Source organism: Polyodon spathula, chromosome 12 (genome assembly GCF_017654505.1).
Source record: "Polyodon spathula isolate WHYD16114869_AA chromosome 12, ASM1765450v1, whole genome shotgun sequence".
In the NCBI taxonomy this organism is placed as follows: domain Eukaryota; kingdom Metazoa; phylum Chordata; class Actinopteri; order Acipenseriformes; family Polyodontidae; genus Polyodon; species Polyodon spathula.
The window spans coordinates 688,115-709,686 of NC_054545.1; the positions used below are offsets into that span (position 1 = coordinate 688,115).

At 41.0% G+C, this 21,572-nt stretch overlaps 1 protein-coding gene across 3 annotated transcripts in view; it reads left to right on the forward strand.

Annotated features, from left to right (window-relative positions):
* The first annotated feature begins 234 nt into the window (after nt 1-234).
* Nucleotides 235-21,572, forward strand: part of LOC121324266 (brain-enriched guanylate kinase-associated protein-like) — a 34,981-nt gene continuing 13,643 nt past the window's right edge. For 2 of the 3 annotated variants that reach the window (XM_041265966.1, XM_041265968.1), the window contains exons 1-5: nt 235-512; nt 15,621-15,785; nt 16,362-16,591; nt 19,339-19,500; nt 20,876-20,942. In XM_041265966.1, the coding sequence (XP_041121900.1) occupies nt 16,530-16,591; nt 19,339-19,500; nt 20,876-20,942 (291 nt within the window). In that variant the 5' untranslated portion in view covers nt 235-512; nt 15,621-15,785; nt 16,362-16,529. The remainder of the gene's footprint in view (nt 513-15,620; nt 15,786-16,361; nt 16,592-19,338; nt 19,501-20,875; nt 20,943-21,572) is intronic. The other variant, XM_041265967.1, reaches the window with a different exon arrangement.

A 21,572-nucleotide genomic window follows, 5' to 3' on the forward strand; every position in this document is an offset into this window, starting at 1 on the left:
TTTTCCATCATGGTCTCACAACATAATTAGATAATGCAAACACAAATGACATGAAAAAGGAAACTCATCATTTCTTTTATATCTGTAATGGATGAGTTAAAAAAAAACAGACACCCAGCTCATATCCCTGGATGCATGCCTGGTTAAGAGAAACACAGTCCATGAAGGCTGCTTTATTTCCTATGTGTGAAATTCAACAGATTCTATTACCTGTTACTTGCTATTCTCTCTTTTTATCCCTCTCTTCAGTGCAGTAACTGAGTCATTCGTTGCCTCTGGCCCTAGGGTATGCTGTGTTTCTGCAGTCTGCTGCAATTTTTTCTCTGTTAATCTGTCAGTGTTTTTCTGCTAATGCAGATGTAGATTTGTTTTCTGACGCTATGTAGACACTTGTCCAGAATCATTTGTTCAGCCTCATCTCTGCGTGCATCTGCAGCATGAACCTTTTCTTTTGTTCATAGCATCTCATTTGATTCTTCCCAGGCCTCAGACTGTGAGATGCAAGAAATAAGGTAAGATAGACCCTTTACTTTTCTACTATTGTTTTTTAAACTATGCAGTTACCTGCTTATTAATGTCCTCATGATGTGTGCGATCTATGCTGGCTATTTAAACTGAATGCAGATCTCAGTCAAAGACACGCGGGATGCTGTGCATTTGGAACACACAAGCAAAGAAAGAAAGAAAGAAAGAAAGAAAAAGACATCAGAGGGGTTTGGTTGTTTTTGCAGCAGCATACTGAATGCTGTTTCTCAAAAAAACAAAACAATGTACTGTGAATTGTGTTGAGTCTTGCAAAGATTTTTACGGTTTGATAGTAAATCCCCACCAGCACAGGCAATTAGCACACTAGAGAGCTGGGGATTCCATTAGATTGAGAGTGGGGGGGGGGGGGGGGGGGGGGGGGGGGGGGGGGGGGGAATTAAGGGGGGGGGGGAAACACAAGCCATGCAAACAATACGCTGTGTTTTCAGAGCTCTTTGTTATGCAGGGCTTTTCCCATTGAATGTGGTGTAAAGGGGCGAGAGAAGGGGTTTGTTTAATAGACTGTTACTATAGAGATGGGTAGTTTATACATAGTGCTACTGGTATTTTTTAATTGATTTGTTTGATTATGTGACAGCAAGGCTTGTTTGCATGTATATATATATATATATATATATATCACAATCCATTAGCAAACAGTGAAAAGAAATATTCTCAAACAGATGGCTGGGACAACTGTACTGACAGCTTCTGTCACTTTATATGAACATGTCAGGCCCTATTGTGGTAAGTGGTTCTCATGCTGCGTGAACGGGTGTATCAGAATGGTTCAGGAGCTGCTTCTTGGGTTTGCACAGAAAGCACTTCAGCAGACATGTTTGCATGCGGTTCCTGGTTTACAAAAAAAAAAAAAAAACTCTTTTTACCGTGAGCTTCAAACTTATCCGGGTTCATTGTCTTTAACAAGCACACACACACACACACACACACACACACACACACACACACACACACACACACACACACACACACACACACACACACACACACACACACACACCACCCCCTCACTAGTACACTCAATATGCTCTTTCAACATCAGCCTCAGGAGAAATATCCAGTAGCCTCTACTCTACCCATGTTCTTATTAAATGCATGTCGATGCAAATTTTAATAACAGTTTCCTTGGGGGACATCTTTGGTGAAGATTCCAAAGGAGCAGGAGTGCTAAAGCAAGTATTTTCCTCTGCTGTCCTGTTTAATATTTCAGTAATTACGCTTCTGTGATAGTGCTTCAGCAGCTGTGTGGCATCACTGTGCCGGCACAACATGCTGAAAGAACATTAAACTATGCATGCTATTGCCAAGCACATTGCTATTTAAATACATTCACAGCTTTGTCAAAACCTTGAAAAGCTGGACTAGAAAATTGTTCAGCCGCATATACACCTTTCAAAACAGTGAGCTTCTCTGGAGTGACGAAGTCTAAACACGCAGAAGCACCAGCAGCTGGCATCCTGCCTGCATTCAGTTCCACTGCAGGTAGATCAGGTCCAGTGTGCTTCTTTATGCCAGTGCTTTAGTTCACAGTCAGAGGGCTCTGGCTACATCTATTGACTGTTAGAGTGGAGATCAGTCCAAGCAATGGCTCTGTGTGATGACACAAGCTGTTGAGCTCTGCTGTGGATTCAGAAAATAAATGTGTAGGTTGCACCAGTATAAGTTTATGGGCCCTACACAGAAACGCACTACAATCAACACTGGGCTCATACACTTCTCTTTCAGTAGTTTATCAGGGTTAACGTTTTCTCAGAGAATCGTGACTTCTCCAGCTTTGCAAACAATTGGTTGCCTTTCTGACTTTGATACGAAGATCATTTTCCAGAAGAAACGTCAACATAAAAGTTTGGGTAACCCTTTGTATGAAGTGTCTCTAATTGCTGTGTATTTACCTAGTAGTTACTTAGCAACGCAATCTTCTAATTGCTGTGTATTTACCTAGTAGTTACTTAGCAACGCAATCTTCTAATTGCTGTGTATTTACTTAGTAGATACTTAGTAGCATAATTCTCTAATTACTGTATTTACCTAGTAGTTACTTAGCAACGTAATTAAAAGTGTTACCAAAGTTTGAAACACAGATACAGAATCGAGCCAGTATTGTTGTTTCTAACCTCCCGTTCTGCTATGAGAGAGGTAGAGACTGCAACCCCCTTTAACCACCTCTCAACCCTGCTGTGTGCCTTGAGTAGGAGATGACTCAATTGAGGAGACCATGTGACGTGCAGCAGTTATATGATTGGCTGCAGGTCTAACACATGCGACTGGAAACACATTATTTTCTAATCACTACTGCCCTGCACAGATTGCGTGGGAGAGGGTCATTCTGCCATAAGCTTTATTTGTATAGTGGGACCCTCAACCCTTTACAATTCTCTCCATTGAACAGCGTCATTGCCTGAGCAGTTGATAAGGGTGTGCAGTGCACTAGAGGTATCACGATACCAAATGGATTGTAAATCAGCAGATTAAAGGACTGCCATGTGAAATAGCAGCCTGAGGTATGGTTTGTAAAGCAAACGTCTGCTCGCCACGTCACTGCTGATCTTATTACAGACTTGGCTTCTCTTAATTATCAAGCCCTTCCTTGGGCAAGCCCCCTTATCAAAGGTTACTGTGTATTGTGCTGTACTGTGGTAAAAGCACAGCAAAGCGCACAGTGAAGTCAATGCTTATTGAAGTGTATTGTGTTATACTGTGGTGAAAGCACAGTGAAGTCAGTGCTTATTGAAGTGTATTGTGTTATACTGTGGTGAAAGCACAGTGAAGTCAGTGCTTATTGAAGTGTATTGTGTTATACTGTGGTGAAAGCACAGTGAAGTCAATGCTTATTGAAGTGTATTGTGTTATACTGTGGTGAAAGCACAGTGAAGTCAATGCTTATTGAAGTGTATTGTGTTATACTGTGGTGAAAGCACAGTGAAGTCAATGCTTATTGAAGTGTATTGTGTTATACTGTGGTGAAAGCACAGTGAAGTCAATGCTTATTGAAGTGTATTGTGTTATACTGTGGTGAAAGCACAGTGAAGTCAGTGCTTATTGAAGTGTATTGTGTTATACTGTGGTGAAAGCACAGTGAAGTCAATGCTTATTGAAGTGTATTGTGTTATACTGTGGTAAAAGCACAGTGAAGTCAATGCTTATTGAAGTGTATTGTGTTATACTGTGGTGAAAGCACAGTGAAGTCAATGCTTATTGAAGTGTATTGTGTTATACTGTGGTGAAAGCACAGTGAAGTCAATGCTTATTGAAGTGTATTGTGTTATACTGTGGTGAAAGCACAGTGAAGTCAATGCTTATTGAAGTGTATTGTGTTATACTGTGGTGAAAGCACAGTGAAGTCAATGCTTATTGAAGTGTATTGTGTTATACTGTGGTGAAAGCACAGTGAAGTCAATGCTTATTGAAGTGTATTGTGTTATACTGTGGTGAAAGCACAGTGAAGTCAATGCTTATTGAAGTGTATTGTGTTATACTGTGGTGAAAGCACAGTGAAGTCAATGCTTATTGAAGTGTATTGTGTTATACTGTGGTGAAAGCACAGTGAAGTCAATGCTTATTGAAGTGTATTGTGTTATACTGTGGTGAAAGCACAGTGAAGTCAATGCTTATTGAAGTGTATTGTGTTATACTGTGGTGAAAGCACAGTGAAGTCAATGCTTATTGAAGTGTATTGTGTTATACTGTGGTGAAAGCACAGTGAAGTCAATGCTTATTGAAGTGTATTGTGTTATACTGTGGTGAAAGCACAGTGAAGTCAGTGCTTATTGAAGTGTATTGTGTTATACTGTGGTAAAAGCACAGTGAAGTCAATGCTTATTGAAGTGTATTGTGTTATACTGTGGTGAAAGCACAGTGAAGTCAATGCTTATTGAAGTGTATTGTGTTATACTGTGGTGAAAGCACAGTGAAGTCAGTGCTTATTGAAGTGTATTGTGTTATACTGTGGTGAAAGCACAGTGAAGTCAATGCTTATTGAAGTGTATTGTGTTATACTGTGGTGAAAGCACAGTGAAGTCAGTGCTTATTGAAGTGTATTGTGTTATACTGTGGTGAAAGCACAGTGAAGTGAAAGCATAGTGAAGTCAGTGCTTATTGAAGTGTATTGAAAGTGAAAGCACAGTGAATGCTTATTGATGTGTATTGTGTTATACTGTGGTGAAAGCAATGCTTATTGAAGTGTATTGTGTTATACTGTGGTGAAAGCACAGTGAAGTCAATGCTTATTGAAGTGTATTGTGTTATACTGTGGTGAAAGCACAGTGAAGTCAGTGCTTATTGAAGTGTATTGTGTTATACTGTGGTGAAAGCACAGTGAAGTCAATGCTTATTGAAGTGTATTGTGTTATACTGTGGTGAAAGCACAGTGAAGTCAATGCTTATTGAAGTGTATTGTGTTATACTGTGGTGAAAGCACAGTGAAGTCAATGCTTATTGAAGTGTATTGTGTTATACTGTGGTGAAAGCACAGTGAAGTCAATGCTTATTGAAGTGTATTGTGTTATACTGTGGTGAAAGCACAGTGAAGTCAATGCTTATTGAAGTGTATTGTGTTATACTGTGGTGAAAGCACAGTGAAGTCAGTGCTTATTGAAGTGTATTGTGTTATACTGTGGTGAAAGCACAGTGAAGTCAATGCTTATTGAAGTGTATTGTGTTATACTGTGGTGAAAGCACAGTGAAGTCAGTGCTTATTGAAGTGTATTGTGTTATACTGTGGTAAAAGCACAGTGAAGTCAATGCTTATTGAAGTGTATTGTGTTATACTGTGGTGAAAGCACAGTGAAGTCAATGCTTATTGAAGTGTATTGTGTTATACTGTGGTGAAAGCACAGTGAAGTCAGTGCTTATTGAAGTGTATTGTGTTATACTGTGGTGAAAGCACAGTGAAGTCAATGCTTATTGAAGTGTATTGTGTTATACTGTGGTGAAAGCACAGTGAAGTCAATGCTTATTGAAGTGTATTGTGTTATACTGTGGTGAAAGCACAGTGAAGTCAATGCTTATTGAAGTGTATTGTGTTATACTGTGGTGAAAGCACAGTGAAGTCAGTGCTTATTGAAGTGTATTGTGTTATACTGTGGTGAAAGCACAGTGAAGTCAATGCTTATTGAAGTGTATTGTGTTATACTGTGGTGAAAGCACAGTGAAGTCAATGCTTATTGAAGTGTATTGTGTTATACTGTGGTGAAAGCACAGTGAAGTCAATGCTTATTGAAGTGTATTGTGTTATACTGTGGTGAAGGCACAGTGAAGTCAATGCTTATTGAAGTGTATTGTGTTATACTGTGGTGAAAGCACAGTGAAGTCAGTGCTTATTGAAGTGTATTGTGTTATACTGTGGTAAGAGCACATGTTTCTACTAACTGCCTTCATGGGTATCATTCTTATTCTATGTGAGTGGGTGTTTGACATTATGGATACAGGATAGTCAGCACAGCTGTTAGCATGATAAATGCATTGTATAGGCAATGCAAACTGCAACACTGCACTGCACTGCATCATGGGAAACTTTGTAGCTTCTTACCATTTGGTCAAGTTCTCCAAGCAAAGCATTCACCGCAGACACACCAACTGACCCAAATAAAATATCTACGGTTGCCGTTCCAAAGGAAAAGTGTAACAACAGCATGTTATTGATGCCGCACTATCCTTACAGCATCCTTTTAAAAAGCACTAAACACCAGAACACACATCAGCTGGGAGAAACGGAGCGCAAGTTGTTTTGTATTTAGAATTCGGTTTGCTGTTTTAGCATGAAATGATTGCACTCACAGCTATTATCACGGTGCTTGTTATTTGGCACTTTTTTAAAAAAGCTTTCTCTGGGTGAACGGGATGCCAGGATTACAATGTAACGCCTGGGTTCATGTATCTTGTGTTCCAGCTCTTTCTATTAATGTACTATAGTTTTAGGGCAGTGTTGCAGTCAAGGCTGACTATCAGCGGGAATAGCAGCCACAGAGGCAGGGGGCTGCAGTTCAAGCACTGGCTGCACTCTTTTATAACAGAGCAAATCAATCAAAATGCAAATCAAAAACACACGCAAACGAAGGCAGTGCAGGACAGAGTGCCCCGGCTGCTCTCAGTCCTCTCTCTCAAGTGAATGAGCACCCTGAATAAAGCACAGGGCTCTTCTGATATACAGATGCCTATCCCCAAACTGACAACCAATCAACCAATTTGAGGAATGGCCACCTTCCAAAAAAACTGCAATTACTGTATGAGTGCCATTGTAATTTAACAAATTATCCTGAGAAACAATCTGCAGTTTATGGAAATTCTGGAGCATTTTCAATTTTTGCAAAGAAGAGTAAACAGAAAAAGTCCAACTTTGCAGCTGCATACTTGTGTCGCTGAATATTGCAATTAGCAAATGTTATTTACCCTAGCAGTGAAAGCAATGTGATGATTTATTATGGGTAAGCTGTCGTTGCCAATTTACACAGATTTTTTAAAAATATATATTTTGACGAGCATTTATTGAAACTGATAGATATTCTGCACATGTGTCGTGTAGAGCTGTGCACAACTTTTCAGTAGCAAAATGTAGGGCTGTATAATTTTCACACTACAAGCTGCTTTTTTCTTGGCATTTCACATTCTAAAAATAGGTATTTCAAGATATTTCAAGATTAAATATAATATTTATTAAAGCAGGAAAAAATAGCCTTGTCACATTCAAAATGTATCTTTTTCTCTAAAGTTATTATACAACAAATATTTAAGTGCTTACCTTACATGCTAAATTGTACAATATTTCAATTTTTATGTCTACCTTTTAAAGACATTCTTTTTTCAAACAAAATACAAAAATAGACAAATGCAAAACACAACGACAGATATGTGAAATGCCTGCTTCTTGTGCTAGACAGCAGAATATTTCCTATCTGTGATGCACCTGGTGTTTTTTTCGTTGAAGATATCTTGAAGAAATCGTGCAGCTCCAAGCAGTGTGTTCAGACATTTACTGGAAGCAAAATAAACGGGCTGCCAGGTTCCTACATGCAGAGACACAGGCAGTGTGTCAATAAAATGGCTGCTAGATTTCATTTTAAGTAATTTATATGATTCTTTCACAAATAGAAATTTTCAGGTGGAACCACATATTACACATTAGTGAGCACATTTCACAGGAGTTGTAAAATCTGTGATAACAGTGAAAATAATACAGATTTAACAATGTGTCCTTTCACTGAAATCATGGAGGAATGGGAAATGGTGTGTGAAGTCATGGGAATGAACATTCAACCACGTCTTTTTAAATAATAGTAGTCTGTCTATCATATAGCAATAACACTATAAATAACATTGTAAATGCATGTGTAAGCACAGCGTTTTTCATTTTGCAATTAAGGCCAATATTACTGCTACTACAGTGCAATTTCAATGTAGTTGGTAAACTGTTTTGTTGTTATTATTATTATTATTATTATTAATTTATTAGCAGACGTCCTTACCCAGGGCGACTTACAGTTGTATAGAAAACAATCCATATCAAGAATTACAGTACAATCAAGAGCAAGATACAAAATACAATGACTTCAGTCCTAATTAGAGTGAATACAAAACACAGTATGATTTGATATCAGGGCAGTTCAAGAGCAGGTAACAGTGTTGAGAGTTACACCAGGGTTAGATACGAGTGCAGGTGAAATACAAGATACTACAGACTGGGTTCAGTGCAGGATTAAATACAGTAAAATAGGGAGCAGATCAGTGCAAGTTAAAGTGCATTAAAGGCAGAAGGGAAGAGTCAAGTTTTCCAGGTGTTGTCTGAAGAGGTGTGTCTTGAGGAAGGTGGTCAGGGACTGGGCAGTCCTGACATCCGTAGGAAGGTCGTTCCCCCACTGCGGGGCGAGCGTGGAGAAGGAGCGGGCTCTGGAGGCAGGGGAGGGAATTGGAGGTACAGCCAGTCTTCTACTGCAGGAGGAGCGGAGAGGTTGGGTGGGTGTGTACGGAGAGATGAGGGTCTGGAGGTAGCTGGGTGCAGTCCTGAACTGGATACGAGCGGTGATCGGGAGCCAGTGGAGAGAGCGGAGCAGTGGAGTAGCGTGGGAGAAGCGAGGCAGAGAGAACACCAGGCGAGCAACGGAGTTCTGGATGAGCTGGAGCAGACGGGTGGTGGACACAGGGAGGCCAGCCAGGAGGGAGTTGCAGTAGTCTAGGCGGGAGAGTACCAGGGCCCGGATGAGTTCGAACAGGAGAGGACCCAAGACTGGTCCTTGGGGGATTCCTGTTGAGAGAAAACCAGAGCGGAAACCAGATTGGAGGGTCTAGCAGAGAATGGTTAGATATGAAAGCAGTAAGGCCAGAGTGTTTTACCACCATTACTAATAATGAAGGGTTGGTTTTAGCATGAAGCAGGCATTGGAAAGACAGAATTCGACTCAAACCATCAGAGCTCAAACAGCAGTGCAGTGATAAAGCATAACCATTCAGTCATCCTTAACACCACTGCAAAAGCAATGGCATATAATAGCATCCATATGAGAGTCCATGAAAAGATTGAGTACACTGCTTGGCAAACAGTAGCGGTGTCAATGTTTACTAATTGCTCTACGTGGAATAGATCCACAATCCACACTCGTATTTAGGGCAATTGTGTGTCATGCTGCTGAAGAACAGAATGCAACAAATCAATAAGTCCCAACACTGGAAGTCTGATTAACTCACTGTCTGGCAGCACATTCATCTGTGGGATGACAGACTGAGCCTGGGAAAAGCAAATACATAGCATTAAGCAAAATAAACAGCCACCATTTAAAGCAAAAGCACAGGAAGCCCGCTACACAATCGACAGGGGAGATGCAGAACTCAGAAGAAAGCCAGAACTCCCGTAGTGTGCCAGATTTCTACTGTACCCTTCATCCAAACGAGACGTGTGTGTGCAGATACACAGCGGGCTGTTAATAAGACTGGTACAGTTCAGCTCTCTGCCATTCTTCGTCGGTCCTGTTTAAGTTATCCTCTTACTTCTTGATCTCCAGATGTCTGTGCTGCTGCTCTGATATCCCTTTCCTTGCCGTGGGTTTGCTAAGTCAATCCTGTGTCAATCCTGTGAAGACTGTGAGATTCCCACGATAAAGAAAGGCAGACGACCTCGTCTAGTGCCTAAGTGGATTGAGAATGGCATTTCCCCCACCTTCCATTATCCACCCACGGCTCAGGACAGGCCTAGAGGCAGGGAGATTGATAGCCTGCCTGGATTCTGTGCAGACCACACTTCTACACTTCTCCCTTCAAGCGCCTGTCATGAAGCTGTTAGAGGTTTATACGCTTAAAAGAGCACATAGACAGTACCACAGTGTTTCCCATAGCAAGCATCTATCTACTGAAGTGGTGCCCATATAGTATCTAACATCCATTTGCAAGGACTTGCAGTTCAAGTTCAGCTCCATTAATGTGTGGTGAATGCAATCAGGTGATGTCTACCTTTGTAAATTATTTATCCATAGAAATGACATTTCTGATCAGCTTATCAAAGAAAGAGTAGAAACCAACTTTAACTCATTTAAAGAATCATTTTGTAATGTCAGTTTCCAAGGGTTAAATAAGATGCCGTTTCCAGTTCCTAACAGAGAAATCAACAGTGTTCTCTAAGCAATAAACCAGGCTCATTTCACACCAGCTTTAAAATATCTTGAGTGCAGGGTTTAGTATTAATGAAATTAATATTAGGTTGTTTTGTTACTAAAACAGCATTGTGAATGCCACCTGCAATTACATGCACAGGTGCAAAAATCCCTTTTATGATAGATTGGTCTGAATCTGTGAAACTAATGTGCAGAATTGACATGTCCATTCCTTGGACAGGTAGCTTGAACGTGACTAGATAGAAGCATGCATACAAATCAGGTACAAGAGACACAGAACATTCACAGAGCATTAACGCCCAAAGGATTGCTTACCAAGCCACACTGCCCCACACTCAATATGCTTTGGAGTTGCTGGATACAGTTATGCATATCTAGACTATCCCTTGGGCAGGAGCTCAAACTGAGTTTCTGTACCACAGTGTACATCCTACTAAACCAGCAACACTGTTCCATATAGCAGGGACTGATATCTCTCTCCAGGCTGTTTTATTTTGGACACTGAAATTTCCTGAAGAAGATAGCATAGCCCAGGAGTTCTTTTAAAAGTACAAGTGGCTTACGAACCGCACATCCTGTCACACACAGTAAACACAATATCCCATTTCCAAGCTAGCAGATGCTCAGTGTGCCTGTAAGTGTGGGCTCTCCAGAGCTGTGTGTTCCTGATTGTGCTCTGTGAGGGTAATGTGATTTAAACAGGAAGCGTGGCTCAGAGGAGGAGAGGTGGGATTGTGTAATCTACCTCCTCGGTCAAGCCTCCTAACATCTCCTCCAGGAGTGAGTGCTTACTGCCCCCTCGGCTGCTTTCATGCATCTTAAACTCATGTTAATATCCTCTCTGCTTGCTGAAGATAACTTTAATAAAGCCTTTGTCTTTGTGGTGTGTGTGTGTGTGTGTGTGTGTGTGTGTGTGTGTGTGTGGTGTGTGTGTGTGTGTGTGTGTGTGTTGTGTGTGTGTGTGTGTGTGTGTGTGTGTGTGTGTGTGTGTGTGTGTGTGTGTGTGTGTGTGTTTGTGTGTGTGTGTGTGTGTGTGTGTGTGTGTTGTGTGTGTGTGTGTGTGTGTGTGTGTGTGTGTGTGTGTGTGTGTGTGTGTGTGTGTGTGTGTGTGTGTGTGTGTGGTGTGTGTGTGTGCACGTGTGTGTGTGTTTGCCAGTAGATTCTCATTATGGGCAGGCACAATAAAGCTCAAAATGGCTGCTATCAGTACATTTCCGGAGGAACTGAGAAGAATCGATTCACAGGAGATGGAGACAGATGGTCATTAATAGTGGAGCCCTTGAAAACAAAAACAAAGCTACTGTATTTGCAGCAGTAATACATATATCTGTCTCATTTCTACTTTTAAAAAGACTTGCAATTAGTGTGGCTTTTGGTTGAGGAACACACTGCAGTGGTGATTACAAGAAGAAATGTGTGTTTGCGAAGCAGGCAGTGTGGTCTGATGCATTGTTACAAAAAACACACTCAACCAGGAGAACTTTCCTTTTGTGCAGTGGTGTACTCGTGGGCTATAAAAAATAACACACATGCACGCACAGATGCATGCACAGATGCATGCACAGATGTACGTACACACATGCACACACACACACAGCACTTCTTTCATGAAACTTTTCTGAAGCATTATGCATGTGTTTTAATATCGTTTAAATGAAATAAGCGGTGTGTTCAGTGTATGTCAGGGAGGTTATCAGCCAGTCCTATCCATAGAAAAGGATCAGGACTGAAGAGGATGCCATGTAAAAGACTGGCTGGTTTGTTGACGTGAATATACAACCAAACAAAATCCGAATCAGTTGCTGTGGCTTGACATCAAAGAATGGTAAATTATTCAATTTTTAAAAAAACCCCAATTAAACGGTTTTGTAAAATCCAAACTAGATTGATACAGATCATTAAGACCACGCTCTATCAGTTGCTTCAATTAGAGGGATGCTACTGTATAATAGATGGTCATTATGGAATACCCTATTATGGAATTGATCACGTTTCACCATTGTTCATTGGATTCCAGTCACTGCACAGCGTGCTTAGTGGCGACTGATCCATTAGCTAATTGAAAAGGCCATATATGAAAGCATTTTGTCCCTCAGTATAAAAGTGATAACACTGGAGACGCCTGGGGATCAATTGACTTGAGACATGACATGTCCTTTAAAGAGTGAATGGCCTTCTTTGTTAGTAGAGTTCACTAACGCATCTCGGGATACGCTGGTGTGTTTCCGAGCAGAGTCAACCCAGATGGAACAGAAGCACAGTCCCAGCTCAGGCGATTTCAGGTCATTACGGGGTACATGAGCTGGGCTCCATGCCCATGGGGGTGAGACTGACAAGCCCATGAAGTCTATTTTAATGCTCTAAGCACTATATTGATGAGGTCTTGTGTATTATCAGTGGTTTTATTAATTAAATGAGTCATTAAACCATCCTAATGTACTGTATGTCTTGTACATATTAATGCTTATGTTGAAGATCATCCTGGACCCCACCCTCCTCCCCCCACTCTTTTTTCTCTTGAGTCGCTGTTGAGGAATTATTACTCACAAGAGGGAAACCCACCTTCACTGTTGACTACAGCTTGACAGGCATCATCCCCCTATTTAATAAAGACGCTTTTAGGTGTTCTGTTTCCCATAGATAAGACTTGGCAGTATCCGTCTGCAGCTCCTTTCTGTCTTGTAGAGAGTTGTTAAGGGTGTTGAATCTGTTGTTGTTGCAGAAAAAAAAACAACAACCAGCAAACAAAAGGTTTAATCTGCCTGCCTTCCACGTGAATGAGCTGCATTGTTCCCTGGACAGCAGGACTACTGCTCAGCATGCTAAAAGGAATAGGATTCTCACAGACACACGCCTCAGGCAAGGACATGGCAGTAATACAGAAATACTATGTTGTATTGGAATAATACTTCATGTTGTATTGGGTTCATAGCAGATAACAGGATAACAAACAGATGATCGGGTCCATTCAATTCAGGGTCCGAATACTCCCAATGCACATGCTCATGTTGAATTTACACAACTGACAGAATCAACCTCAAAACTACAAGACCCAGGCATGCAAATCTTTTGGCTAATGCCTTCCGAGGTGTGCTGATTTCAAGTGGTGCTAGGTGCAGTTTTCTATGTTTGGTATAATCTCCCCATCACTGATCATTTTAATTGCAATGGATCTCCTCCTAGCTGCTGATGAGTCAATAACACTGACCTCAGTATCAGACCCATGCTTGCCTCTCGTCTGCAGAGTGTGCTCTTCAGTTGAACGGTAAGACTTTTGTATCTGAACCAAGCGGCTTACACGTCTCGTCCAGCCCTTGCCTTTCATTTCAATTTAATAAAGTAATAATACATGTAATAATGGACATGTAGATGGTGAATGGGGAGGAAAGGAGATTTACCAAAAGTAAGCCAAGTATCATTTATCAATGAGTAAAAGCAAGATAAACAAGGAGGTTGATTTTCTGGTAAAGCTGGGTTTTGTTGTATTAATTCCAGCGTGACAGCGTACACTGTGCTATTAGTTCTTGTTCTTTTCGTCTGTGATTAGCAGTTGTCTCAGTGCCGCAATGAAACAATGGCATGTTGTTTAGAAGACTGACAGCGCTGGGGTAACAATGGGGCTGCTGCAGGTCTTGCAGCAGAACAATGACAATCCTATCTGGGCTGAGAAACCCAGCTGGAAATGACATTAAATGTACTGGGAGCTGCATTTACTTACAGTAGTAGATAAACCCAGGAAAGGCACTACCACATCTTTGTACTTTAGAAAAACTCAATACCCAACATAAAAAAACAATATAGCTAAGACATATTAAGCTGAGGGAACACAAAGCCACTTCAGGAACAGTGGCTTGAGACCTGGTTCCAGGAGACCAGGAGACCTCGTTTGAGGCAACTTGGCTGTATCAAACCCCACGTCTCCCCTGGTGTGCCATGCAGTGGCCTGAAACCTCGACCCCTGAAACCAAGTTCCAAGCCACAAAGTGGCTTTGTGTTCCCTCAGATTTATGAATATTATTAGACCCCTGAAGAATGGATTATATTATTAGACCCCAGAAGAATGGATATTATTAGACCCCAGAAGAATGGATATTATTAGACCCCAGAAGAATGGATTATATTATTAGAACCCAGAAGAATGGATTATATTATTAGACCCCAGAAGAATGGATATTATTAGACCCCAGAAGAATGGATATTATTAGACCCCAGAAGAATGGATTATATTATTAGAACCCAGAAGAATGGATATTATTAGACCCCAGAAGAATGGATATTATTAGACCCCAGAAGAATGGATTATATTATTAGACCCCAGAAGAATGGATTATATTATTAGACCCCAGAAGCATGGATTATATTATTAGACCCCAGAAGAATGGATTATATTATTAGACCCCAGAAGAATGGATTATATTATTAGACCCCAGAAGAATGGATTATATTATTAGACCCCAGAAGAATGGATTATATTATTAGACCCCAGAAGCATGGATTATATTATTAGACCCCAGAAGAATGGATTATATTATTAGACCCCAGAAGAATGGATATTATTAGACCCCAGAAGAATGGATTATATTATTAGACCCCAGAAGAATGGATTATATTATTAGACCCCACAAGCATGGATTATATTATTAGACCCCAGAAGCATGGATTATATTATTAGACCCCAGAAGAATGGATTATATTATTAGACCCCAGAAGCATGGATTATATTATTAGACCCCAGAAGCATGGATTTTCTGGTTTAATGCTGGTGGAATGGCAATACTGGGTTAATGGAAGCCATGACCGTGTCTCTTTATAACTGGCTGTGCAGAAAGGGCCTCCTTATAAAGGAAGAGCACTGTAGTTCAAATACATTGCAATCCTACAGTACCTGCACAGCATATATACACGCATACAATATATTCAGTGATTTACATTGAATAAAAGCACCTTCAGCCATCAACCACTATAATGAGTTAACTGACACTTGCACGACCATCATTAGGGAGTGCTGATAAAGAGCACAGGATCTCTCCACATTCTGTCCATAGGCACAACAAGAGGGTAGCTGCAAGCCTAATAGATTTAACCTGGATTAATAAGCAAAGCCGCTGTCTAAGCTGTGCTGTCAGTAGCACTTGTGAGGTGGAGCGAATCTCATTCGGGTTCATCTCTGATGATGCGTTTACCGAATCGAATCGATATATAAACACACATTTTCACAGTCACACTGTGGATTGCATGAATTTGTATTTTTTCGGAACTAGAATCTGTTTTTTTTTAAGTGGCAGAGTCATGCTTTCTAGCTCCAGAAAGTCTGCTTTGAAATAAAAAGCTCAATTTCTGTGTTACGTTCCATCTTGCTTGATGCTGTTGTGTGCAGTAAAAGAAAAGGCTCTGCCGTGCTTCTCATATCACTCACAAGGCTGCACAAAGTACTGAGCAATATCTTCTTGTTTTTCTACTCTCTCCCAACGCTGAAAGCATGAGGAAATCTCAGCCATTTTTCATGGAGCGAATCCCAGAGAGACTCCCATAGACGTGCCTCTGTCTTTCATCTCACACCTGTGAAAGAAGCTCTCACGCAAATCCCTCTCTGTGACATTAACTGCAAAACCAGTTTGCTTTTGATTTCCTCAGCTTTTGAAGGTATGAAAACCATGCATTCCATTCAATACACTATCCTTTTTCATGACACCCGTTATTTTCCCATGCTTTATATATTTACTAAAAATAATCCTGATTAATCTTGTGATTAAAAATGTTCGTTTTAGTTCATCTTGGTTTTAATCACATATTTAATTGATGCAATTACTGCATCCATCTGATTCAAGTTTGTTTTATTACTGATGCTATTATTATTATTATTATTTTATTATTATTATTATTATTATTATTATTATTATTTCCTATAAGGCCTTACATGGTCTTGGACCTTCTTATCTTCAAGATGTGCTGACCCCATATGTCCTGGTCGTTCCCTGAGATTGGAGAATGCTACTCTTCTGACAGTCCCTAAACCTGGTTTGAACTCTGCCAGAGCCAGGGCATTTCATTATGAAGCCCCTCATCTTTTAACTTATATCAGGAATGCTAGCACTTGTTTTAAAATGGTTAGAGCATGAAAACGCGTTTGCACTGACCAAAATAATATTAATAACAAAAACAGCTGGGCTTGGATTTATTTTGGTGACTGGAAACATGTTTTTCTTACTCTGTTGGCAGGACAACCACATCAGGAAGAAAACTACTTCCTGGGTCACCAAGAGAGCATTATTCTTCAGAAAGAGGGAATGAAAGGGTGGTGTTTAGAGCAGAGGTCTGACATCTCCTTCCTGTTTGCAAAGTAAACTCTCGTGAAACAAAACAAAAAACAAACCAAAAAAAAAAAACATGAAAAAATTTAATATTGGGAAAATGGCTCTAAAAAACTCCCGTAAGCATCACAAAAAAAGGTAAGAAAGCTGTGAGCAAAGCAAATGCATATATATATATACATCAAGATGTCTTTGTATGTTTTTCTACTTCTTTATAAATAAACAAATAAATCCAACAGTGGCAGAGAATTGCAAAGACGTGGCTGCAAGCAGGGTACTGAAACGGGGTGGTGACATCATCATCTCGGATCTTGTAAAGCGCTTTGTGATGGTGGTCCACTATGAAAGGCGCTATATAAAAATAAAGATTATTATTGTTATTATCAGAGAATGGGGAGGTGACATCATAGAAAGAGGAGGTGACACCAGAGAACAGGGAGGTGACATCAGATAAAGGGGAGGTGACATCATAGAAAGGGGAGGTGACATCAGATTAAGGGGAGGTGACATTAGAGAAAGGGGAGGTGACATCAGAGAAAGGGGAGGTGACACCAGAGAAAGGGGAGGTGACATCTAACAAACTGCAGCCTCATCCAAAAACAGACAGGCTCATTGTTCAGAAAGCATCTGCTGGCAGTAACATTCTGGGCTGAAAGTGCATGTGTTTATCATGCTTTACCACATTTCACCATGCTACTTACACTTTGCCATGCTTTTTCCACAATGTACAAAATATGTATATGCAACGAACTGGTGACCACGCCCACCGCAAGAGAGCATCTTAACCACAATGCTGAAGGGCCAGGGAATTCCAATGTAGATTTGTAAATGGGGAGAATGACATTTTCTTTGACTGGCTGACATTCTCAGTTTCAGGTCAGCCAGCTTCCTTGTAAGTGAACAGGTGATTCCTCAGCCAGGTACAGTAATTCCAGCAGTTCTTGTCAGGAGTTTAAACCTCCCCTTCGGGAATGGAACTGAAAAGAGGACAGCTCTATTGCTTTCACTTGTTGAGCCACTGTGTGTGTGTGTGTCTGTGTGTGTGTGTGGTGCATGTGTGTGTGTGTGTGTGTGTGTGTGTGTGTGTGTGTGTGTGTGTGTGTGTGTGTGTGTGTGTGTCAGTAGTAGACTGTAAAAAATGATTTCAGCTGCATGGTATGTACATGAAATATATTGTTAATGTAATAAGGGGTTCATTTCCCTTAGCAGAATTCCCCAGGGGAATGATGCTGTTCACATCAGTATTTTAGGGAGCAGTACAGTTAGTATAGCAATCACACAGCTGCTATTGGCCTTCCATGCAAAAACCATTAAACTTGCATGTTTCTGCTCTGGGGCAGCGCTGGCAATAGCTGAGTTTCCCCAAAGACTCTCTGAGAGGGAAGTTATTAATGCTGCTGCAAAGCAAGGGCCAGTGCATTGACCCTCTTCAGCTGCAGAATGTGAACTTGACTCTTCATAAGAGTCCTCAACTCCCAGCACAGCGCTGTGTCAATTTCAGCTACTTATTTACAGAAAAAAATATCTGCACACACTCAAAGGGCACTCATTCAGTATAATGTTTTCCTCAATGGAAAATATATGAAAAGCACATGCTTCCCTGATGTCAAGACAGTAAAACAATACCCAGATAAATTAAATCTACAGAGTTGAGAACAACCACAAAAGCTTATTTGTGGATATTCAGTTTCCTGCCTGCTGCTCGGAGTTCATTTATGGATGTATCTGTGCTTGTTATTCATTTGTTCATTTCATTTGTTATTCTGGTGCCAAACATGAAATGCACATAGACAATAATAATAAACAGACAAAATATATACTGCATTGCATACGGTATACTATACAATGGTTAGAAAATGGTAATATTAAGATTATTAAAAGCATTTCTTATAATTGTCTGGGTGAGGGTTAGGATCAGGGTTAGGATTAAGGTTAGAGTTAGGGTTTAGGGTCAGGGTCAGGGTCAGGGTTAGGGTCTTGGTTATGGTTTAGGGTCACGGTTGGAGGGGAAAGAAAACCATTTGATAATGTGGTCAGGCCTGACCACAGGCTCTGATAAAGCATGGCAGGGAGACAGAGTCTCGGCTCTCAGGAGCAGCATTAGGTGCTTGTGCTCTTAATCCTTTTCATTGTGATAGCCTTAGCTTGGGTGACTATACCCTTTGTATCTCTATTTGTTTAAGAATACACATGTGCTCCCAGGTGCTTAACTGCACTTCATCTGTCCTGCCGGTGCTATTCCTTCTGCTAGCAAGCCTTGACTGCAACCCAGACACACAGTGCAGGCAACACTTTCAGCCTCTGATTACTGTGGATTCACATAGAACTTACTTAGTGAACACAGGTGTGCTTACACAGCATTTCAGTGCTATTATGCATAGTTACAATGTACTTAATGTGAAGTTTTTTTGCATGATATATGTAAGTACACAATTGTATCAGAAAAGGGTTAGGGTCAGGGTTATATTGTGCAGAAAAAATGACACATGAAGCACTTTGTAAGTATGTATAGTAATAATACTAAGTAACTACTATGTAAATACACAGTAATTAGAGACACACTGTAAACTGCTACCGGTCCCAGTACTTCAGCACCATCAGACCATCGCTGTTGTTTTTTTTTTCATATGAGACTATTTGGAAAGTAATACTTTCAACTCTCTATGGTATATTTATAACCTCCATTTCAAATGCCTGTGCTAAAAGCATGCAGCACTGTTTAACAGCAAGGGGTGATTGTAGGCGTGATGACTGAGGGTCAGGATGGGTAATGCCATTGAGAATCCCTGTCTTACCCGACTGCTGCGCTGGTTCAGATGGGAGGAGGAGTCACTGCCTGCACATCTCTGGTCGCTGATCAGTCTGGCTTCCTCTCCCTGCTGCAGTTCCCTTCAGGAGCAGAAGGAGGACCTGCGGAAGCGCCTGTCCTATACCACCCACAAGCTGGAGCTCCTGGAGTCTGAGTGCGATGCCACCCGGCAGTATCTGGAGATCGAGCTGCGGCGGGCACAGGAGGAGCTGGAGAAACTCACAGAGAAGCTTCACCGGTGAGTCAGCAGTGAGGAACCACACTGATCTGAGCACATGAAGAGACCCCTGAACACACTACAGTACTCTAGATCAGCAGTGAGGAACCACACTGATCTGAGCACACAGGAGAGACCCCTCAACACACTACGGTACTCTAGAGTCAGCAGTGGGGAACCACACTGATCTGAGCACACAGGAGAGACCCCTCAACACACTACAGTACTCTAGAGTCAGCAGTGAGGAACCACACTGATCTGAGCACACTGGAGAGACCCCTCAACACACTACAGTACTCTAGAGTCAGCAGTGAGGAACCACACTGATCTGAGCACACAGGAGAGACCCCTCAACACACTACAGTACTCTAGAGTCAGCAGTGAGGAACCACACTGATCTGAGCACACTGGAGAGACCCCTCAACACATCCAGTTAAACAACACCACACTACTCTGGACACCATTCACTGCACTTACAGCTCTGTGTTCTAGAAAAATATAAAAGAATGCATGAACAGAGTGGTACCTTTAGAAATACTAAGTGAGTGTATAAATTCAGTGACAAACATTTCCACCGCAGACGCTGCGAAAGGCTTGTTTAGTCAAAACGTTTGTCACTGGCTGTATTGACACCTTATCAATGATCAACTCCTATGTAAACACACAGTAATCAGAGACACTTCATGTAAAGTGTGATCTATACATAGGAGGTATGTCTCCACATGATCTTTTAGTAAAACTCTGGAACCAAAACTGAGAAAACAGTGCGACTGTACTTTAAGCTCAAATACATCAACAGAGCAAATTCATGCTTTTAAAAAAAAATTACAAAATGAAGTGCATGTGCTCAGAATCCACTTGCCAAAATCAACGTTCTGTTATATTTTATTCATTATTCAGCAGGGGGTCCTATGCATGTGTTCTCCCTCTTATGTCATTTTTTACTTTAACTTCACTGCTTCTGCTGCAAGTTCTAAATGGTGGGATGATTAAAGGGCATTTTAAGTACTTTTTGGCATTTAGGTAGCAAAAGGATTAGAGAGGCAGCCAGTTGTATTAATTAAAAGCACTCACTCTGGCTCTCTCTCTGCAGGGGGGAATGGGCACCGGGCTGGAATTATAAAATCAGTTCAATTCAAAGATGGGTTTCTGTGCTGCTTTTTCATCAATGCATCCTTAGTTGTCCTGCTTTAATTGCTCTTGTAGCAAAGACGGATGAATCTTTACACGTTCAGCTATAAAACAAATACCTGCCTGCTTTCACATGTCGTGTCTGTTTGTTTCATTCAGAATGAGAAGCCAGTTAATCTTTTCTGCAGAGCTCCTCTGAGGCTCTGTGGACATCATCCTTTTACAACTGAGTAACACACAGGTTTCTAACATTAATATCTTTCAGGATCCAAAACAGCTATTCAACCTTACAGAGGATTAATCAGGAACTGGAAGAAAAAATCCACCGGACGGTAGGTGGACAGACTGCTATAGTAAAGAAAGGAAGTGCTGGCAGTGCAACATGAAGCTGGTGCCTCGCAAGCTCATCTTGCTGCTGTATCCCATTGAAATGCAAATGCGCTGCAGTTAAAACAGTTGCTGTTCACAACACAGAGCCAATGCACAGCACCTGCAGTTCATTCAGGAAACTCATGCAATAGATTATTTATTAACACACAGACTAGACAACACAACTACATATTTTACTCTACATTCTTTGGCCTCTTCTGTCGAGGTACCCCTGCCAATAAATTAGCTTGCAGATAAGTGGCTGACCGCAGGGAGGCCAAGGGCAGGGGGGCAGGATAACTGCCCTCCCGTTAGACAAAGCCAGATACAGGTGGAGGCTGGGGAGGAGGAGGTCAGCAGAGACGTAATGGATTGAGCTAACATATAAAACATTTCCTTCCCCATCTTTGGACGCATTGTTTATTGAATGTCAAATACTAGCTATTCGATTGACAAGGCAAGCTCTTACTGTATGTTTTAGTGTAACTAGTTAATGCTGTGTTTATTCAGGCACACAGTTTGAAAAAAAAAGCATCTGTATTATCTCTGTATTTTAATAGCCTTGTACTTCTATAGAAATAAAGAAAAACTGA